Genomic DNA, 23,838 nt, shown 5'->3' with positions numbered 1-23,838 from the left:
GAAAATTTTCAAGTGCAGAAAGTTATGTAGAATTAATTCATTTCTGATAAACTTATTATCATTAATTTTTTATATAACATGTTATTAAGTTACACATTTGACTACTGTGTAATAAAATTGTATTTAGGGCAAAAAATTAACTATAATTTTGCATCTGGTGACTAATATCATATGCTTCTAAGAATAATACTTTAACTTTTTCCATAATTTTTGTATTTCAGGAACATGAAACTGTTATTTTGATATACTTAAATAATAAAACTGTGTATCTGAATCAATTAATGGATACAAATATTTTACAGTTATTTTTAGAAGATATTTGCCATATTGCTTCTAATAATTCATAAAGTATGTTAAAATATAGGTAAATAATTTGGTGAAGAATTCAAATTTAGGGTTTAAAATATAGTGAATCATAAGACTAAATGATTTTTATTGGCATGATTTGCCTGGGCTTAAGAATGTACTTTTTGCCCGGTGGAAATTGTCATCAAACTGTCCTGAACAGGCTTTTTGTTGATAATAACTTCCAGGCTTATCAGTACCTCCTTTTGAGTGGAGGGTATGCAAATATAGTACCCAATTTAAATTACATTGTGATTGTAATAATATTGTGGTATTAAATAAGTGATTATAATTACAATTTAGGTAATTGCATTGTAATTATATTACATTGTATCTGTGAACTCTTAATTTCATTACTTTATGCAATTATGTTGTAATTGCATAATCTAATTGCAGTAATATAATCTATTCGCAATTACAAAATAATTATAAATGCAGTTACATCTTAAATAGAGGCCATTTTAATACTTTTAAGTTTTTGCAAGATAACTTCCCATTAAAGTTCATTTGGAGGAAACTATGCAAATACTAAAAAAGAAGTTATGCTAAATTTACATATTTTGTACAGTACTTTCTTGTTATAATGCTGTTCAATATATCTTCAATACTTTTGTAAATTTAACGACATTCTTTGCAATCACTGTGGTGCTTTAAAAAGAAGTTTCTTAGTTATGCTTTCTAATAAGAATGGGTTTAAAATTAAGTATTATGTATAATAACTAGCAGTTAAAAAAACTTGACTGCATGAAAATGCTGTTGCTGTGTAAAATAAAAAATAAGTTTTCTTTTATGCTTTGAAATGAATTACATGTGGTTAAGTCGTCCTTTTACAATTTAAGAATGTGGTTAACACACATTCTTAAATTGGACAGGTTTTATCTAAATTATTAGTATAAAATATATAAACTATGAATTATTTTGTAACATAACTCAAATTACAAAATTCATTCTATATACGTTCAAAGTTATTATCTTTTATGGAATAACTGTTTTTTAATTTAGGTAAAAATTGGATTTTTAGAAGTATTACAAATACAATGCAACACAAAGGTGATTTGATTGAAGAGGAAGGACTTTTTATTACGGTTTCTAGTTCGTATTTATATTACATTTGATGAAAAGCATCCAAAACACAGAATGCTGTACTTTCTTCTTCCATATATGTTATGAAATATTTCACACATTTAAAAGAAAGTGTTTCTTCAGAACCTTGCACAATTATTTCCATATACCTCAGACTTAAATGAGAACATATTCTTAAGTTATTTTTTTAGTATGAATTTACAGTGTTTTTATGGAAATTTTTGTTAAAATGTCATTAAGATAAATTTATTTGCACACTCTACGCTTTAACTATTTCCCCATTTGACACTATTGAAAGTTTTTATTCATATCTTATTTATTTTAGTCTGCTAACAAAACTGAAACATCTAAAGAATAAGTTATTTTGAATATGTTTACAAAATATACACAAAATTTTTATTTAAGTGAAAACATCTATATACTATTCGAGAATTAATAAATTATCCGAAAAGTTTATATGTGCTGAATGCCGCGCGTCTATAAAATAAATCTTTAAAAAAACAGCAGACATTCAGCCAGCGTGTGCGATAAACGCGCCAAAATTGGCAGCGCGTTCACTCCCTCGCCAAGAGAGAAAAGTTGGTGATTCAGCCTGGTTTAGAGAAGCCTTAGTCCACCCAAGTTTCGTTTCGACAGCCGTTACGCCCGATCGTAATTCAATACAATTTCCCGTCAATAATTATCCTATAACATCTGCTCCGATTAAAAGGTTAATTTCAGTTTCCTTTCGCAATGGATCAAAAAATTCGATTTCCTTTTCCTTTAATTCATTCAAAATCTCTTTATCCTTAACCTTAGGAATATAACCGCAAATCCTTTTTTCAGAAAGTGCAAACGTTCCCTTTAAATAGCTAACCTCGACCGAAAACACTTCATGTTGTTTAGGTTTCGTTTCGTCCCTCTCCCACAAACAGTGCATGTATAACTGTCCCTTTCTAAGTGGAGATGCTTTAATCTGACTCAACATACTTTCACTAACGTAACTACTTTGGCTTCCGCTATCGATCATGCAGCGAATAATTTTCTCGCGACCTTCACTCCGAACTCGAACACAAAGTGTTTGCAAAAATAAATTTTCGCTTCTGCCACAGTTAGAAAGAGAACTCTTTTGAAAAACGTATCTCATCGTTATTTTTTAGTGTTTGGTTACACATTACATCAAAATGATTACAACTTTTGCAAATAGAACAGCTTAACTTACCTTTCAAAGGAAAAAATTTACTAATGTGACTCGCTTTTTTCAGACAAGAGAAACAAGCACCATTTTTCAATAACAAGTGTTGTTTTTCAGCTAAAGTCATTTTTTTGCGGAGTAACATTTTTCACTAAAATGTTTCTTTTCACAAAAATTACAGTTTGAAATACTCTTACCTGAATTCTCAAGACTTACTAGAGCTGACGCTCTTACGGGTTCATTTTGCTTTACCTCAGGTAAAGCAAAATGAACCCATAATGAACATGTTCATAGTGAAAGCCTTTCTTCCGATGATTCTGGTGGGAGGCGAAACCAGTTCTTGCTAGTAGAACCATCTCTTCGCCCTTGACTTCCTGTTTTAAGAAATATGGCCTGCAACAGATACTGCATTTTATCTCCATCAACGATAATTTTGTCGTCGTGGATTTTCTGGAACTGACTCCAAAAAGTCAGGTTATCTAAACTTAATCACCACTAAACTTTAAGCTCAATTTTAGGCAATTTAAATTTCCGCGATTCTGAGTTTCTTGGAAGAGAGGAGTCTTGTACTTCCGCATCTATTTGAGCACACTGTTCTAGAAACTTATCTTGGTAATTCTCCGCTTCTTGACTAAATAATTTTTCTCCATCTTTAGTCTGCAAAATCTGCTGCGAAGTCTCTGGAATTTATCGCAAAGTTGACACTTCAAAATCGAAAGAATTTTTAAATCTGTTACTTCTTTAGTTAATTCAGTTTCGGTTTTCCTTGAGGTTTTAGAAAATGCAATTCTAAGTCATTTTCTTTGCGCTTTTAAAGCGATTAAATCCATTTCCAAAATATATTCAAAATCGAAGTTCAAAATCAGAAGTTCAGTCCGAAAATTCTAATCCATAGCACCCAGTCCCGCCGAGGGTACCACGATGATACGGAGAACACAGAAAATATATAAATAAAATATATTTAAAACAGTTCATTCAATTGCGGGCTGCCTCTACCAGAGGCTGGGTGCATTATGAATAAAGACAAAAAATCTTAATATGCCAACACTTCTTTATTTTTACCATAAATCTTTTATGCTCAAAGAGATCAGTTTTCAGTTTTGTCTACAGGGAAAACATTCGAAATATTCAGCACACAGGCTGACGTCATGAACAGCAGCGCATCGCGGCAGTTATTACTTCAATACATTTCATAATGGGCGCATGTGGATTGATATATGCTTAAAGCAATCCACAATGGTAAGTGGGCCCAATGAATACCACAAAAACATTTCCTAGAGTATAATGTTGTCACCAGCAGTAGTGATCCACAGATGGTTAAGAAGCATTTATTCTCCATAGTTTCTGAGTATATGCACCAACACCTATCCATCCAATAGAGAACAAAAAGTTATTTATCAGTGAAAGTGACCTTTTCCCTATTAGTGGAGATACACTGGCAGCCAGGCAAATTCCAATCCCTTCTGCTGTTGAACAGTCTTTTGCACTGGTTGCTGTCACCATCCATTTGCAGTGGAACCCTATACACAGAAAGATTTGCTGAACTGTAATTTTGAACACAGTTCCAATAAGTTACCCACTGTAGTATATTCATCATCCTGAGTGCAGCATTGTATCTATTGCTTACCTCTTCCATATAGTTTCTGATGCACTGCAAATTACAATGCCTCGTATTTTGTGCAATGCCAATTTGCTATTCGTGGCACAGTTTTGTTAAAAAAGCATGCATGTGGAGTTCCTGAAATGGGGATACCCTTGGCCTGAAAACCAATAATCATTGCTTTGTAAGTTAAATCTAATAACTCTGTCAGTTTTTCATGATAGCAAACTGAATTGTAGTCCAAAATCTGCAATATATTTTATATGCTCAAGCAGTCTGCTTTATGTCAGTGGTTATTTAGTGCCACTGTCAAATGTAGGTGGTTGTATTAATGTAATTCTATCATGTATATAATTTTTTTTTTTTTTTTTTTGGACACCAGTTATTACGTTATGGGGTTCGTGCAGATTTGGAGTGAATAACGACGATACTTGATGAAGTATCGAAACACACTTTATTTAGCTAATATTTATCAGGGCAGCTCCAAAATCACGTTTACACCGTCATCGAAGATCTGCTATAAACACGCTGAAACAATCAGCGACACTGCCTTCACACTGTCATGCAATAATGGTGGAGACAGCTTCACTGCAAAGCACCAGAGTACAACTCTTGACTCTGCTCGGTCGTTCTCGGAACTCCACGTACTCTCGAGACTCTCCACTCTACAACTCACTATGCACTCAACACACAGAGCACAGCTCTCGACTCTTCGGTTCAGTCATTCCCGGAGCTTACACACTCTCTCGACGATGCATTAACCGCGATACACTAAGAGACCTTTTTATGTATAATAACAATAAGCAATAACCAAAAATCATAAAAACAATAGTTGTTACATAAATTACTACGACTGCAACAGTAGACACAAAATAAGGATTAAGCAATTTGTCGAACGCTTCTACCCTTACATACGCATCGGCATCACATATTTTTTTTTTTACATATAGTACAAGATCAGCTAAACTTACGTCAAAAACTACAAAAAGAATTAACTAATAAAAATGAAAGCGATATACATAGTATAGATCTTGTGCATGAACTGCAGTTTTTGAAAACTTTTGGAAAATATGTAGCATCACCGGTTGAAACTCTATATCGTTTGTCAACAACATAGAGGTGAGCAGAAAAGAATTTTGGACATCAACCCTAGAAACTTTTGTGCCCTAGTGTAATCACATTTCGGACCTTGTCGTAAACGATGCTGCGAACAACAATTTACTCGGTGCAAACTTATTAGGTATGTTAATTAATTTTGTTTTTAATTTTAAGAAAATAGTGTTAAGCAGTATATTTGCTATCCAATGCATTTAGTATATTATTTCACTTCATTTGCAATTTTATTTTTTTATAATCTATAATTCTTCAATAAATATGTTTGAGTGTGGCTTTTAAGAAAGCATTGCATATTTAGAAAAATTAAAAGAGAAAAAGTTTTTTTTTTTTTTTTTTTCTTTTCTAGTCCAAAGGGGCTTTCTCCCTGAAGGACTATTGTTTTCGTTTTGCATTAAATCACTGTAAATGTCTGTTTCACTTTTTAAATTGTTGCCACCCAATGCTAGGGTCCTGCATTATATTTGAAGAAATTAAATAATGAAAAATCTGCATAAATGTATGTATATTTCTCGCATTGTGATAAAACAGCGGTACATAGAGCCATAGAATTTTGAATGACGTAATCCTCCTACGAATATGGTCATGTGGAAGACCAAATTTGAAATTTGTTTATTATCGATTTCATATTTTTCTAAAACTTTAACTAATTTTTGAGTAATAAACTCAACGATTTAAAAGCGAGCAATGGCAACACTCTATGGGAAAAAAAGACCTTTATCCTCAGCATGCGGAACTGTGTATCCGAAATTCTAAAGATACACTGATTTTAAAATTATTTTACGACATTACTATTGAACTGAATTTCACGGTTTAAGTGCAAGAAACATGATATTTAATAAATAGAGGTAACACACAAAACGTTAAAAGAAACGCTCCTTTGGACGTAATTTAAAATCTGAAACCTTTCAGATTTTTTGAAAATTTAATATTTTTTTTTTTTTTTTTTAAAGTCCAAAGGGGCTTTTTTCTGAAAGACTATTGTTTTTGTTTTGGGATTTTGAGCTGAATCACTATAAATGTCCGTTTCACTTGTCCAACAAATGTTAGAGTCCTGCTTTATATTTGAAGAAATTAAATGATGAAAAATCTGCATAAATGTATATATATTTCTCGCATTGTGATAAAACAACGGTACATAGAACCATCAAATTTTTAATGACATAATCCTCCTATGAATATGGGCATATGGTAGACTAACTTTGAAATTTGTTTTATTATCGATTTCATATTTTGTAAAACTGAACGAATTTTTGATTAACGAAACTCGATTATTTCAAAGCGAGCCATGCAACGTACAGAAAAAACATTTTTATCTCCAGCGCATGAGTCTCTGTATTGGAAATTCTAAAGATATGCTCATTTTAAAACTATTCTGCGGTATTGCTATTGAACTGAATATTATGGTTTAAGTGCGAACAACATGATATTTAATAAATAAATGCAACACACAAAATGTTAAAGAAACGCCCCTTTGGATGTAATTTAAAATCTGCAACCTTTCAGATTTTTTTTTTTTTTACTGTTATGTTAATAATACTTCTTACACTTAATACTAAGTGCTAATTATAAGTAATTTCCCTCTAATATCATCACTGCATAAAGGCGCCCGCTAGACATTTGCACGACAGCGCTGATTGGGCTTGGCGCGGGCCTGCAAGGGAGAAAATACTCAGTCAATGACAACTGATCTCAAATAATTGTATTCATTAACAAGCAAAGGTTCTGAGGGCGTAAAATACATTATAGAGAAAAGAAGTCATTTTTTGCTTAGCCGCACAGCATGACTTAGCATGGGGCGATAAATGAACAGAAAAGAGTTTACTGTAAACAGTAGTGCTGAAATCAGATTCATAGCGAATTATAAGAATATCAAGGAAGGGAAGGGATTCAGTTGGTATGATATGAGAAGACTGAACAGCAGTTTTTACTTTTGTGAGATCAGAAGCTGAAGGATCTTTCGTGATCGAGCAGTACGGGCCTTCATTTATTAGTTTCGAGACTCCATCAACATATGTATGTTTCTTCATAACATATCCGGCACTCTGTTGGCCTTCAATGTAAATTCAATTTTTTTTTTAAAATCTATTTTTGCTAGAACTACATTTAATAGCAAAGCATTAGAAAATTTTTTCTTTAAAAGAAGTAAGATCACACAAAAGGGACAATCATCACATTAAAAAAAGAGCTTTAGTCTCTGGTTAAACTGCGTCGTCACTTTCGGTTCACATTCACTAGTCTACATTTCAGTGGCAGAATCTTCTGATACAAAGAAGGAAGATTTCATTTTCGCAGTTTGCGGAGCCATTTAGCTGTTTTTGTGGTTGCCACTGAGCTTGTTGAAAGGAGACTGAAGACCATACATATATATTATATATAAAAACCTCTTTTTAAATTGTGGTTCATTCTTCTGAAAACAATTCTTCCACGACTATTTGTTGCTGCTTCTGAAATCATAATTCTTTCTTGCTGAGCTCATTTATGTAGTCAGTCCTCTAGGAATTTTTCCACATCTTTATTGTTTTGAATTAATCATTTCCTTCAGTCAGCACATTTAATACTCTTATATTTTGTATTACTTACGACTTCATATTTGAATAAAAAAGTTGCTTGTATTTCCCTAGGTTGACAAATTTATTTCTTTACTAAAGGAAACTGGAACAATTTTTCCCACAGCAATTAATGTAAAATGGATTAACTCATTCAAAATTAACAGATATGACACAGATAAAACAGATGAAAATTTAATTTTACTGCAACTATATGAAGGAGAGTAAATGGCTTAAGTGGAAAATGATGAGAAAGGTGTTGTTATTCATGTGAAAAAGTTTCCTTCCATAAAATTATGCAGTTACAGTCTTTGTGAACACTTTTTTTTTTTTCATCTCAGCATCACTAGACTCTGTTTAAGACTCACTTGACCTCTGTTTCACGTAAAATGTATCTAATCCTTTGAATATCCATATGTGTTGATGTTAGCAGTGGCATACATCATATAGCTATATAATGATTTTAGACTCGTGGCTTGCTCGATAAATGGACTAATCACTATCCAGTTTTAATCACTTTATTCTCATCTCATCAGAGCTCACTTCTTATTTTCATCATAATTATAAAATTCTATTGGTCCATTGATTTTTTTTCCCTCAGAATGTACTTTTTTAAAGGCTAGTTATGCATTTTTCAAAATGGAATTTCATACCTCTCTTTCTGTCATTCATGATACTCAAGCCAATCATAATTTTTTCATATTAATATCAAATTTATAAATTCACTCAAATTTAAAAGAACATATGTATAAAATGTAATTGCAGTACAAATGTATATAATGAAAAGAAAGACTATATTTAATTTTTTTTTTTTCTAGTTTCTAGTTAAGTGAAATTTCAATTAAAGTGCAGAATGAAGAGAAACTAATTGATGCACTTTTTTAAGGTACCATAATTTCCGGAAGAAAAGCCCCATCAGCGTGAACGGCGCACTCGAGAAAATTAAAATTACACAGAAACGGCGCAATAGATTAAATTGCGTGTGACATCGTCATGGGCCGTATAGATGCAAAATCTCAACCTAAGTCCTGATATATGACATATCAGTTAAGAAAAATTCATGAAATGAAACCATAACTCAAAAATAAATTAAAGGTAAGAAGTGTTGAAAATATATTTACGTTCACGTATATACTTATATTTACCCACTAAAGAAGTTCATATTTGTAATACTCAGACTATATTATAAAAAATGTTGCAACAAAAAAATATTAAATTTGGATGACAAAAGGAATTACAGCAAACTATACATCATATGAAGCCATCAAAATCTGATTCTTCACTATCTGAATTAAAAAAATGTAGTAAATCCTGATCTAAGTCCAAGTCTTCCAGATCGTCACATTCATCCTCTTGGTTTACAGTCTCTTTATCTAAGGATATAATTTCAGCTTCTTTGAACCCTATTATTGATGATGTTTTTACCGATTTCCATGCACTTCCTACCCACTTTGCAACTTCTTCATAAGATGCTCTACGCATTTTACCGCTTTTGGTATACGTATGCAATCCTTCACTCATCCAACACTGCCACCGCTTTCGGACTTCAGCTTTGAAGGATTTATTACCTGACAAATCTAATGGTTGTAAGATTTTTGTCAAACCACCAGGAATTATTGCTACGGTCGTAGACAATTTTTGACATCTGGTTTTCACCGACTCAAACAAATGAGCACGCATGGAATCCATTATCAATAACCCTTTTGGTTGGAAAAAAGATCCCTTACAACACTGCCAAACTGTTTGTAGCCACTCATGCATGATTGTTTCGTACATCCAGCCATTCTCGTTTGCACAAATAATTACGTCATTAGGAAAATCTCCCTTCGGAATAGTTTTCCGTTTAAAAATGATCATCGACTTTAGCTTGTCACCGTTTGCGGCACAAGCTAACACACATGTAAATGACGTTCTTTCATGCCCCATCGTAAGCACAGATATAGTTTTTGCACCAGTTTCATCAACAGTTCTGTTTGCAGGAGAGTTGGAAGCTAACAGCGTTTCATCCATATTTATTATCTGTGACTGAAGTTTTTTTATCAATAATATCTGTCACACATTTTAGAAAAGATGCCTTTTTATCCTGCCAGTCCATTGGTAATTATTGCCAGACTGTTGTTCGAGTACGCACAGAAATACTTTTTCTTTTCATAAACCTGCTACACCAGCAAGGCCCTCCTTTGAAATCATTTATGTTCATTTGTTTTGCTATAAATTTTGCTTGTAAGCAAATTTTTACAGTTAAAATTGTCATTCCCTTTCCTCCTTTATCCAGTTTGCAAGGTTGTCCTCTAGATTTGGCCACCTTACAGTACCATTTCTTTTGGCTCATTTCTGTTGTGGAATATTTTTAAGAAAATCTTTTTCAGTTCTCCAACGTCGAATACATCTCTCATCCACTTCAAACTGACGAGCTGCTGCTCTATTTCCAATTTGTTCAGCATGTGAAATTACATTAAGCTTAAAACCAGCAATATAGCTTCTGTGCCATTTAAGTGCCATTTAAAAACATTTTCCGCTCCTTTCTTACTTAAAAACTATCCAAAAAGTATTTGTACCCAAACTGATGGGATCTGTATCTGGCAGAATGCCAAGAAAAATCGATTCATGCTGAAGAGGAAATACATCAGAGTTTATTATTGCGAGGCAGGCAGAGTCGTGTCCGCATTTGAAAAAAATTGCAGAAAAGGCAGGGGTGGGGAGAGGATGGGTCCTGGAAGATTCATGGAATGGCAGAGGAAAGAGACTATTCAAACTGATGAGAATGTTGATTTGAAAATGGGAAGAATGTTATTGTTCTGAGATCCCGTTTAGGGTGAATAAGGCATGTAGGTCCGTTCGAGGGAAAGAATGTAAATAAAATAACGTCCGCAAAAAGCAACTGAGTGGTCTTTTGTGTGGGAATAGCACCAGTCTATGTACAATGACAAGGCCATCCAAACTATGTACAATGACCATCATAGGAACTATTTTATTTTTAGTGCACCTAAATGCCGCATGGGTAGAAACGCCGCACCTGCTGAAAATTTAAGTTTTAAACACGTAAACGCTGTGGCGTTTCTTCTGGAAATTACGGTAAGCATTTATTTAAGCTATCAATTTTTTTTACCAAAGTTTTATGTAACATTAATAAGAATGTTTAAAAGATTCATTCATTTTGTTCTGCTGAATGCTGGAAATTTCGTGACTCGCTGCATAATATCACCATTTTTTTAAAAGCATCACATCAATAGAGGAAGCTGATGTCTGCTATTCCAGACAGCATAAAGCAGTTTCCGATGCTTTTGCTCCATTTGCATGTGATATGATGGAGATTGCATTATCATCGTAAACTACATCAGCAACAATGATGAATTCTAATGATGTTGTCATCTAACAAAGATTCTTGCCAAAGATCCCTATCAGTGGTCAACCACTGGTCCATGTCTTCAACATCTTGGCATCCACTAAGACATCCAAATGACAACATTTAGTAGAAAAGTCCGTCTCTCAAAATGCAGTGACTGCCTCTCCTTCTGTGGTTCTTTGATAGTGTCAAATGTTTCTACTTTTCAAGGTCAACATGTACCATTTCTATTATTGAACTGCATTCAAGTCGACATCTTTCCTACCCATATTCTGGGGAGTGTGCAGTACCATTAATGCACAAAGTGTTTCATTTTTTTTTGTATTTAAAATATGAAACAAAAAATAAACTTTATAACAATAATTATGAAATTAATAATTCTTTTTTCCTCTTTTGTTTATTACTGAAATACATCACTGCTAAACTAGATTTATAAAAAATGAAAGATTTATTTGTTCAATAATCTTAATCACGTATAAACTTAAAATAATAACAAAACCATATTTACACAATTAACAATCCAACATATATAATATATTAATCATTTTCAAATCTTTATAAATAATTTAATATGATTCAAATAAGATCACAAGACATTTTGTCTGGATGGTTCATACAGATGTAGTGAGTATTTTGTATGTTTAAAAATGACAATTTATAATGTTTTCACTTTCAGCTGTTTCATTTTGGGAGCTCTCTTCTTCAGTTCTCGACGATGCTCTCGCTCCTACAAGAAATTTTTACAAATTATATTAAATGTAGGTATAAATATATATACAATCAGAAATATCAGTTTCACATCACTGGATATTTAGCTTTTCTAGTCTGATGACTAAAGTCATGCAATGCTGTGAATATAAAACTTATTTCACAAAACTTTTATGAAAAACATGTACTGGGAATTCTGTTATATTTTCTTCAAAACAGGTGAATTTTCTAAAGTGAAGAAACACATGTGCCATTAGAAGGAGGAAGATCACATCATGCAAATTGAAAATAAAATAACCCTTTATGTATGCTATTTAAACCTTCAATACATAGGGAGAATTGAGAAATGATGCATTAAAAAAGAAATAATGAGCTAGAAATACTATTTTTGACAACAGAAATAGCAAGAAACACAATTAAGAGTGAGTGAGTGAGAGATTATGGCGCAAAACCAAAGATGATTATAGCGTGCCAAACACGAGATGGAGTGATTACAATTGATGAAATTAAAATACAATAAATAAAAACAAGTAGACAAATGTACCAAATCTAGAGGATGAAGTCATATAAAAACAAGTTAAAAGCACACATTTAAAATTCAAGACACAATCTTCAAAACAAATTACATTAGGTAATAAAAGCCAGTCTCTTTTAAATAATAAAATAAATTACAATTGGCCTCTCTTCCGAATAACGGTCGAGAGGTAAGTCACAGCTATTAAAATATTTCTGGCAAAGACTATTAAAACATGGACACTCAATTAAAATATGACAAACAGATAAACAAACATTACAATTATAACACACAGGCTCATTTTCAGCTTTGAGAAGATAGTTATGTGTCACTCTAGTGCAGGGGTGTCCAAACTTTCCAGCCTTAGGGCCATATAGATTACTACAGTAAGTTCTGAGGGCCAAAACCATATTGTCATTGTTGCCGGTGGTAAAAAGTGAAATAGTCTGAAAAAGTACGCAACGTTTAGAAAAGGCTGCAAATCGGACTAAAGTCCCCAAAACGGCAACACTGCATATTATTAATTTTCCTGTCATTATCTGTAATTTCTAGATTAGTCGTAGAGTACGAGCCATGAGGAGTAACGTGACACGACATCTGGTGGACACAAGCGGAAATAGGTAGTACCTTCTATCACTAACAGATGGCGCTAATAGCACGTACAGAAGTCAGTTCCTATGACACTGTTGTGAAATAAAATAGTGCATACCTCCTTAAAACGTGTTTGTGCGTGTTTAGGTTTAAGACATCTTTGTAACAGTATTTTGATTTGAATTGTTGCTTTTGTGTGCGATTAAGTAGTATGGAAAAGAAGCGAAAAATTGATAGTGAATGCAGAAAATTCAAAGATCACTGGTACATTCAGTATTTCGTAATTGAGTCCAGTACCAAGGCGCTATGTTTGATTTGCAATTAAAGCATAGCCGTTCTCAAAGAATATAACATTAAACGTCATTATGAAACAAAACATTTTCAAAATTACTCAAAATATACAGGAAGTTTGTGGACAGAAAAATTCGAAGCTATGAAGTGCGGATTGAAATCGCAGCAATCTTCATTTACAAAACTCAAAACTGAACAAGAGGCTGCAACTCGTGCCAGCTTTTGTGTGGCTCTTGAAATTGCAGAACGTGGAAAACCATTCACCGATGGAGAAATGATCAAAGAATGCATAATTGCAGTAGCCGAAGAAATATGCCCTGAAAAGGTAAATTTATTAAAAACTGTCAGTATGTCACCAAACACTGTGGCTCGAAGGGTAGAAAACATCGCTGAAAATATGTCCTCTCAACTGTTCGACAAAAATGGACATGTTGAGTGGTTTTCTTTGGCCTTGGATGAGTCAACGGATGTGTCAGATACTGCTCAGGTGTTGATTTATATTCGAGGAGTAGGTAAAAGCTATGAAGTGCATGAAGAACTTCTTGATATGTATAGTATTCATGGCACAACTACTGGTACAGATATTTTTAAAGGAGTTGAAATGGCCATTAATCAAAAGAACCTTCGATGGAAAAACTTGAAATGTATTACAATGATGGAGGCCAAAAACATGAGTGGGAAAGATAAAGGAGTGGTCGCTCTTGTGTCAAAGGCTGTAGAAAATGACGGTGGTTCAAAACCATTAGTCTTACATTGTATCATTCATCAACAGTCTTTGTGCGGAAAATGTTTGGATATGTCTGAAGTTCTGAAACCAGTCATATCAACTGTTAATTTTATCAGATCTTTTGGGATGAATCACCGACAATTCCGACAATTTATTGAAGAGATTGGAGAAAATGACTTACCTTATCATACTGCCGTACGTTGGCTTAGTTGTGGGAAAGTCCTTCAGCGCTTTTTTGAACTTCGAGCAGTGATCGAAATTTTTTTGAATGAAAAGCATCGCCCTCTTACTGAATTACAAAACAACGCATGGCTGTGGAAGTTAGTATTCTATGTTGATTTGACAAAACATGTGAACGAACTGAATTTGAGATTGCAAGGAGAAAACCAGCATCTTCCTGATTTATACACTAATATCAAATCATTCCGGAAGAAATTGATACTGTTTCAATCACAACTACGAAGTAAATGTTTTTCACATTTTAAAACATGTGAAATATTCAGCCACACCACTGAGACTGAGTTTCCTATCGATTTTGCAATCGAAACTTTGAGTGCTTTGAAAATAAATTTTGATACTCGTTTCTCGGACTTTGATGCCATTGCGAATCAAATTAAGATTTTTCAGAATCCTTTTGATACTGACATTGAAACCCTAGCCCCGGAACTTCAAATGGAAATGATTGATCTACAGTGCAGTGATATAATAAAGAACAAATATCAAAACTCATCTTTGTTGGAATTTTATAAGAGTCTTCCACTGACACAATTTGAAAATTTGCTCGTGGGCTGTTTTCTGTTTTTGGTACTACTTATTTGTGTGAGAAGACCTTCTCCAAAATGAAGTACACAAAAAATGTTTACAGATCTAAATTAACTGATGAGCATCTTAAATCTCTTTTAATAATTGGTACAAGTAAAATTAGTCCACAACTACAAACTATTGTCAGTGGAAAATCTCAATTACATAAATCTCATTAGTATTTCATATGTCATTATGCTTGTTATAAGTTATGTTTTTATTTAAAATGTATAAAATGTTAGTTGGATTCATTTCAATAATTTGTTAGTTATTATATACTGAAGTTAAATTTTCTGCGTATTATACATGTCTTTACTCATTACAATTCTGTGTTTCTTTATCCAACTTATCACAAAAACAATAAAAATAAGCCTACAACAATGTTATGAGTAGTTAGCCCACGACCATATCAATGCAGATGTCATATTAATAAATATTCAACATAAAATTAGAATACTTCAGTAAACTAAATTTAATTTGCTATAAAAAATATGTTCTCTAAAAGGAGTTTTCAAGTATGCTAGCTCTCCGCGTGCCGGACAAAATCTGTCCGCGGGCCGGATGTGGCCCTCGGGCCGTAGTTTGGAGACCCCTGCTCTAGTGTGACCAATTCTAAGGCGAGTCAAAAGAACTTCCTCCTTACGATTTCCAGCAAAATCCCAATGCTCAATTCTAGACTTGACATTTCTCAACTTGTTGCAAATTTCCCAAATTTGCTGCCATTTTTTCGGACCTTCCCCTTGATGATACAGCAGATATCTCTAAAAGGGATAAGGTGACTGGACAGTTCAACAGCAGATTTTGCTGCGATATCTGCAAGCTTATTTTCCTTTATTCCAGCATGTCCAGGAACCCAGCAGTACAAGACTTCATATCCTCGAATCGTTAAGCTTATATGAATTTTCAGAACATCCACTACCACAGGATTCTGAGTGGAGTCTGTATAAACTATGAACTTTTTGTGGCAGAGCTTTGAGATGTACAAAAGACCATAGTATATTGCAGTTAGTTCAGATGTTAGGACTGAGAAAGAATGGTGCAGGCATCTGCCCTCTATGTAATTTTCAAATACAAAAGCCATCCTGACATGATCATTTGACTTTGATCCATCTGTGTATATCGGATAATAACTGCTATACTTGTGCCTGTGCTCAGCGAAGAGTTGTCTGTAAACAATCTCGTTAGTGCTTGCCTTCACGTGATGTTTGAAAACATCAAGAAGCTGAATTCGTGAATTTTCCCAAGGTGGAATTTCAAAATTCTGCACTGCTTGGGGGCGCATATCAGAGAGGGAAAGTTCCTCAATGACAGGGCGAACTCTCAAAGGAAAAGTAGGAACACAGGATGGACGTGTTTCAAATAAAGTGTTACACATATTATCAAGTAAGCACAGCTTATTGGGATGTTCAGGTTGGGATAGAATATTAAAATATTGCAAAAGGGACAATTGCTCACGCCTCAGATAAAGTGCTGGTTCGTTAGAGTCAACATACAGGCTCTGGACAGGAGAAGTCCTGAATGCTCCTGAACAAATCCGCAGAGCTTGATGGTGAACAGGATCCAGTTTCAACAATACTGATGACCGGACGGATCCGTAAACAACTGAGCCATAGTCCAGTTTAGAGTGGACTAGCGTTTTGTAAATACGCATAATAAAATAAAGCATAGAGCAACGCTCTGCACCCCAGTATGTGTTCGCCAACACTTTTAAAATATTTAGACACTTCTTTGTCAGGTTTAAAACATGAAAAAGGAAAGTCAATTTTCGATCGAACGTCACTCCTAAAAATTTTACTTCGGTCGCAACTGGAATAATTGTACCATTTAGATATAATTCAGGCTCAGGATGGAGACCTCGCTTCCTACAAAAGTGCATGCACAAAGTTTTTTGCTTCGAAAATGTAAATCCCTGTTTCTCTGACCATTCTTGGATCTTACTCAGAGCCATCTGCAATTGCCTCTCTACGTATCTCATGTCTGCCCCTCGACAGCTAATCTGTAGATCATCAACATATAGAGATCCCAAGATGGTGGGAGGAAGTTCTTTTAGTACAGAGTTTATTTTTAAAATGAACAGGGTTACACTAAGCACACAGCCTTGAGGCACACCCTCTTCCTGTTCAAAAATAACTGACAAAACAGAGCCAATCCTTACTTGAAAAGTCCTAGTATTCAAGAAATTCTGAATGAAAATTGGTAGGTTGCCGCGGAAGCCACTCTCGTGATGATCCCGAAGTATACCATATCTCCATGCCTTATCATAAGCTTTCTCAATGTCAAAGAATATTGAGACAAGGTGACTTCTTCTGACAAAAGCTTTTCAAATAGACGTCTCTAACAGGAGCATATTATCTACGGTCGTTCTCCCCTTTCAAAAACCGCTTTGATAAGGCGATATAATATTATTCTTTTCCAAGAAGTAGACTAGGTGGCTGTTTACCATCTTTACAAACAGTTTGCATACACAACTGGTAACGGCCAACTGGCCAACAGTTGGCAGGATTCTGTGGATCTTTCCCTGGCTTAGCAATAGGAATTACAACAGCTCTCCTCCATGCACTGGGAAAAGTACGCTCCTTTCACACTCTATTGTAAAGAGTGAGAAGGGCATTCAGTGACTTATAGGACAGACGTTTTAGCATTCCGTAATTCACGCCATCAAGAACAGGAGAAGACCTATGTGTCTGCAATAAAGCTTTCTTTAATTCCAGCATAGTAAATGCTCTATTGTAAGGCTCAGATTTGGAAGAGTTGAATGCAATGGGATTTATTTCAGAGTGCTGCTTGATAGAGAGAAATGCAGGTGAATAATTTCTGCCGGAAAAAATGGCAGCTAATGTCTCACCAATAGTATTAGCAATTTCTTCTACGGAGCTAATGACTCGGCCATCTTTTTCCAAAAAGGAAAGTGAGTGGTCTTTATATATTCCGCATGCTTTTCGAACTCTTTCCCAAACCCACTTACTAGGCGTGGAGGATGTTACTGATGACACATATGAAATCCAGGAATTCCTTTGGCTCTGCCTCCTTACTTTTCATGCATCTGCTTTGGCTCTTTTAAATGCTATGTGGTTTTGCAGAGTAGGATATCTACGAAAAATACCCCATGCTTTTTTTTTTGTTTTTTCAGTGCTTCATGACAGTCGCGATTCCACCATGGTTTCGAATATTTTAGTATTTTTCCTGATGTTCTAGCAATGGAAAGCATAACTGCCTCAGTAATAGTATTAGTAACAGCTTCAACAGCATCATCGATATGTGCATCTTCTACCATTTCATCTGTGAGCTCTGCAATGGAAGAGTTCCCAGTTTGCCCTATCGAGTATGAATCGAGGGAATCTCGACATGGGGTTTGCTCCTTTTCCTGCCAGATATATAAAAAAATGGGATAGTGATCGCTGTTGTAAAGATCATTTCCCACACTAAAAGTGCAAAAAGGCAACAGAGATGGTGAACAGATGGCAAGGTCGAGAGCATGGAATGTCCTCGAAGGCTCATGGAAGTATATGTATCCTGCCCATTATTCAGGAGACAAAGGCTATGATCTTCGATCATCTGCTCAATTTGTCTTCCTCGGCAATTTGTATTTTTAATACCCCAGAGCGGACTATGGCTGTTAAAATCTCCTACTATGATACAGGGCTCAGGCAGCTGCTCTATAAGATTATTTAAATCTTGCTGATCAATGTGCCCATTTTGGAGGCAAATACAGAGAAACAACTGAAACAACAATATCAAAATTTGTTTGAGTAGCGACAACTTGGGATGTCGTCAAAGAAAGTACATTTAAGGGATAATCCAGTGAGATGAGGAGACCTGCACCTCCACTGGCACGCTCACCTGCAAGGTTATCCTTCCTGATGAAAGAAAACCTCCGAAGTTTTGCATGATGTTCTGGTTTCAGATTTGTTTCCTGTATTGCTAAGCACACAGGATGATACACATTTATTATAGATTTGATGTCGAGCAAATTTCGGTGGAAACCGCGACAGTTCCACGAGATGAGGGTGGCCATTATGAATGGTTTTTTTTCTTTCTGTGCTGTTCTTTTGTTTTTCGTGGAAGTAGATCCCTGGGAACTTCTAGACCCTCTTCTACTTCCACACTGTCTGAGTCCGCAGATTCAGAAATCATTCCATCAAGAGAGCTATTGCTGTGACTTCTATTTTTATTTGATATTTTTTGTGTGGCAGTTTTGGGCTTACTTTGAATAACTGTTCCTTTTTTTTTTTGTACTATATGGGTTGCATTTTCTTCTTTCTTGTTGGATGTAGACGGTTGGGTTTTATTTGGTAGAGTCTGTGTGTCTATTGATGTTTGGGTGGCAACTGTACGAGATGATTTAAGAGCATTGGCGTAAGATGTATTTGTTCGAAGCTGTATGCTTTGGACGAATCTTCTGGCTTTGGCGTATGAGATGTTCCTCGTAACCTTTGCAGTCTGCACTTCTTTTTCCAATTTCCATTTTGGGCACAGGCATGAGAATGCTGGGTGCTCACCCTTGCAATTTATACACAGAGGCGCAGCAGTACAATTTTCAGAATCGTGGCCAATCTGTGAGCATCGGGCGCATATCAGGTTGCCACGACAAGACGTCTTAGAATGGCCGAAACGCTGGCATTGGAAGCATCGCATAGGGTTTGGAATATAAGGTCTTACGGGACAATTTAAGTATCCGGCCTTAATATTCTTAGGCAGATCAGGCGTGTTGAAGGTCAGGATCAACTTACCTTCTTTACGCATCTTGATCCGCCTAACACTGCAGACATTTTGGTCGGACAGCTCGGAAGCGATCTCTTCTTCAGAAACATACAGAAGGTCGAATTCCGAGATTACACCACGACAATAATTTAGTGACTTATGTGCTGTTACAGTGACATTCGCTTGCCCAAGTTTAGTTATTTGAAGTAAAGAAGCAGACTGGGTAGCTGAGGTTGTATCAATAAGCAAGTCTCCAGACCGGAGACACTTTATATTTCTCAGCTCACCAATACAAGAATGAATATATTTATTTATTATGAAAGGAGACTATCTTCTGCAGCTCGCCAGAAGGACTAGAGATAACTAGAAAATGGAGACTACTATTAGTATTATTTGTATTTGCATCTGTATGTAATTTTTCCGCAGTAGGCTTTTCAGAACTAGATTGAGTGACTTCAAAATCTTTGATTAAATAAATGTGTGAATTTGCCATATTGAATTAAGAAAAGATTTGGGTCCGACAGCCCTGCCCACCATGGAGCCCAATAATGGAACACAGATTCCTGTGTTAGGGCTAGCCGGACCTATATGCAAACTGAAGCCCCACAGTCGGCTTTCCCAAAAGCAGGTTCTCCCGAGAGCTTATCACCAAGCCACTGACACAAGGACTAGTGACCAGCCAATTGACACTCGTGAGGACGACTAAGGTGCCTCCTGTTTAGCTGAAGCAGAGGCCAGAGTAGTGTGTTGGGGACAGTACCTCGCCCCTCAACTACCAGGACCCTTCTTTCCAGCGACACAGGTCTCCACGCACGGCAAACACGTGGGCAGTTTTCTCGCCACTCGAAAACTAGAGACAAGGGCTGCTTCAGTCTCTCATGACGAGCCCCATAGAGAGAAATCACGAGGGAGAAGGGAAGGGAAAATGTTCCAGCCAAGAGGAGAGGAGACGGAAAAGAGGATAGATCACTGGGGCTCCAAGATCGTGACACCCGTCTCACCAAGAAGATGATCCCCTGAAGGGCTAGGGTACCTCCGGATTGCCACACCCATACTCACAAAAGTGAGCCCCCTGAGGGGCACAATTAAGAATGACAAAAGTTTTCAGAGAACACTACATGGTACTTTTGTGTGTAAAGGAAGTTGTTCAGTTTCACCAAGCTTTCAATTTCACTTGTGTTATCTCTGGTACACAGCAAGAAGTTAGGAATACTAATGCAGAGGACTTGCTCTAGCATTTGGGGCACTCTTAACACAGCTGGTCTCCCCAATATAAATAAAATACCTTAATAATTTAAAGTGATATGTACCTTTAATTATCACCGTACAAAAATTGGCTGCCTATACTTGGAAGCCGGCTCTGCTAACACACACTACTGATGGTATCAAGGCCAAAGCCTGAGTGAATACAAGACAATAGTATTTTTAGAATTTAGAGAGCACTAAAAGATTAGCACTCAACACTTACAAAGTGTTTGAGCCTATTCATGAGAACGAATATGTAACAGTACACCAGATCATTCAAGAAGTTTGTCATCATCATAGATGAAGTCCTAAAGTGTATGAATAATGGATACTTCACCATTTGGAACCACCTAACAAACAAGTCTGCAGTTCTTGTGGTGATATGACAGGGAGGATTTCCTGTCACAAATTCTGACCAGTGACTTGTATCACCATTTCAAACTATTATCAAGATGCCATAATCTGAAACAGAAACATGACCCATTCTGCCCCCCAAAACATTGTCCTTATTCTCTACACATTTTAATCACGAGCACCCATACATTACTTAAAATCTGAACTTCAGCCCAGTGTCACGGTAGCCAGCTTCTGTTAATCACTATACTTGTCAGAATAGTGATAGACAAAAGTTTTCAACAGTATAGGCAAATACACAAACAGTATTTATATATTCTTAGAAACCTATTACCATGTGTACAAAAATCATAGTGAACGATGACTAACCTCCCATTTACGCTGTTTTTCTGGATCTTCTTCATTCATCATCCTTTCCTTCTCAGCACGTCGCCGTTCTTCACGTCTAGCTTGAGCTGCTTCTTGACGTTGTGCATGAGTTGTTTTCAAAAATGCTTCTTCAACACGTTGGCGATTTTTTTCAGCTTTCAGTTTAGCCTAAAATTGGAATTATGAATAAAATGTACACTTTTGATATTGAAATGCAAAGTTCATAACTGAGCTTTTAATAAGATTACTCTAATTGAAAGTACAAATGTATTTTTACAGGTTTTGCAGCTACAATAAACGATATAGATGTTATAATTTATACCATTATAGATACATATAACTTTATTCGAAGACTGCCATATTTGCACTTATACACTAAATGATGTGAATTTTCATGTCTTAATGAAGTATCTTTCAAAATTAATTTGAACTGTGCAAAATTATTTACATTTTATACTTTTATGTATTTATTGCAGTCAATGTATTAATTAATACCATAATTTGTCAACAGAAACTTAAATATCTGGTGCACAATGGCAATATACAAGAAAAATGAAATACTGAGCTGCCAGATATCTGATTTTTAAAGCTTCAAAGATCAGCAATTTCATCCAAGATTCTTTTTCCAATGAAAAGCATTTAGTTCTATTATGACAGTTCTCAATCTTTTTTGCCACATGAATCCCTTTCGCCACTGCCAGAAGATCCCCCTCCCCTGTCTACACCTCAGAAAAATACATATATGCATTTATTTAGATTTAGATTATTTTTAACATATTTTATAAATTAAACAATAAAAATGTATGGAAAATATTGAAAAATACCAAAACTTAAAAGATAACTAAAAGGCTGACTGTATCCCCCCCCCCAAAATTCCTTCAGGTTAAGAACCTGTGTGTTATAAGCAAATGTCCTAAATTGTTAGCATTCTTTCAACAGCCTCATAATATGTATCGATAAGGAATGTCTGAAATATCAAGGCATTCATTGAATATGGTTAAAACAACTGCTTAAAGGAGCTCTTGGAGGGAAAACATCAGTGATATACTGAACTCAGAGTAATTTGTAGCAGTTAATACAAATTGCATTTAGCAGCCTTTATACAAATATCCTTTATGTTCATATTATATGCCACTGGGAAATCATATTACAATGACATGTGTATTCCTTCAAAGTTTTTAGAAGAGCAAAACTCAGTAAGCTTATTAGACATAAAAAGCAGCCATTTAGAAACAGACTTGTCTTTGTTGATGAAAAGTGGATTACATATGAAAACATTGATTGCCATGGTCAATGGCCTTTCTACTGACAAAACTTCAGTTCTAAATACTAAATCTCAATGCCAAAAATATGACTTTTATGTATGAGCAGGAGTGGAAACGCGATATACACTGGTTATCAAAATTAAAGGATAATGAGAAAAAAAGTTAACGTTGCAACCAGTGCTCATTGCTAGAATTATTTATGTTAATTAAATACAGCTGAACACAAAATTGCACTTCTGTACATACGCTGGTGGCAGAAATATGCAAATTCGGTGACAGACAATATGGGGCTCAATGGATGCATGTTGGAATTCCAGTCTCTAGTGTTGTTTAAAGGGAATGTGGTTTCTGAAAGTGACCAGTGTTCAGTAGTTATGGTTCAAAGGCACCATTTAAGCGAAGGTCAAAAGTGATGAATAATTGACAGAATCGAGGGAGGTCAAACACAAGTGGAGGTCACCTATGATCTGAATTTTCCTCAAAGTGACGTATCGAGTTTGGAGCTGCTTTCTAAGACCTGGATCAGTTGATAGACAGCCTGGTTAAGTTTGATCAAAAGCAACAACTGCGTCAGAAGACCACTTTCTGTCACTGCTGGCTCAAAGAAACTGTTAAATTGGTTTTAGAATTTCAGGCAGCCACAGGAACTCAAATTAGCAATTTTACTGCTGCACAAAGGCTTAATGAGGTTGGACTGTACGCGAGAAAAACCTATGGTTTGTGTCCTACTCACTCCAGTTTCCAGATGGTCCATTTAATCTGGTGTTGTTATGTTCAATAGAGCCAGAAGACTGAGCCCGAGTATTGCAAACTGACAAATTCAAATATAGCCCAAACAGTGATTTTAGACGTGTTTTGACTTTAAGAGAGGATGGAACACGCAACCTGCTTTCCCTTGCCTGTCAAATAAATACCCATTTCTGCGACTGCGGTTTAATAGTTGGGGAGGAGCCATGAAATTGGCTGCACAAGCTGATCATTCAAGGAGGTTCTGTAAATGCTCAGAGATATGTGGACAAAGATTCGAAACCTAAGTTAGACTGTGCTTGCCCTTCTCGAGCG

General features: G+C 35.4%; 1 protein-coding gene across 2 annotated transcripts in view; it reads right to left on the bottom strand.

Moving 5' to 3' along the window:
* Window positions 1-11,635: 11,635 nt before the first annotated feature.
* LOC118180192 (PAT complex subunit CCDC47) overlaps window positions 11,636-23,838 on the bottom strand; it is a 98,736-nt gene continuing 86,533 nt past the window's right edge. Inside the window, exons 11-12 of one of the 2 annotated variants that reach the window (XM_085815698.1) lie at window positions 21,512-21,679; window positions 11,636-11,937 (exon numbers count right to left, since the gene is read on the bottom strand). In XM_085815698.1, coding sequence (XP_085671824.1) covers window positions 11,866-11,937; window positions 21,512-21,679 — 240 coding nt within the window. In that variant the 3' untranslated portion in view covers window positions 11,636-11,865. Of the gene's footprint in view, window positions 11,938-21,511; window positions 21,680-23,838 lie in introns of those variants that run through there. The other variant, XR_015040813.1, reaches the window with a different exon arrangement.

This window comes from Stegodyphus dumicola, chromosome 4, assembly GCF_044657685.1.
Source record: "Stegodyphus dumicola isolate Sdum_Otavi_A_Nest chromosome 4, ASM4465768v1".
Classification (NCBI taxonomy): Eukaryota; Metazoa; Arthropoda; class Arachnida; order Araneae; family Eresidae; genus Stegodyphus; species Stegodyphus dumicola.
This window is presented reverse-complemented; position numbering and strand designations above follow the sequence as displayed.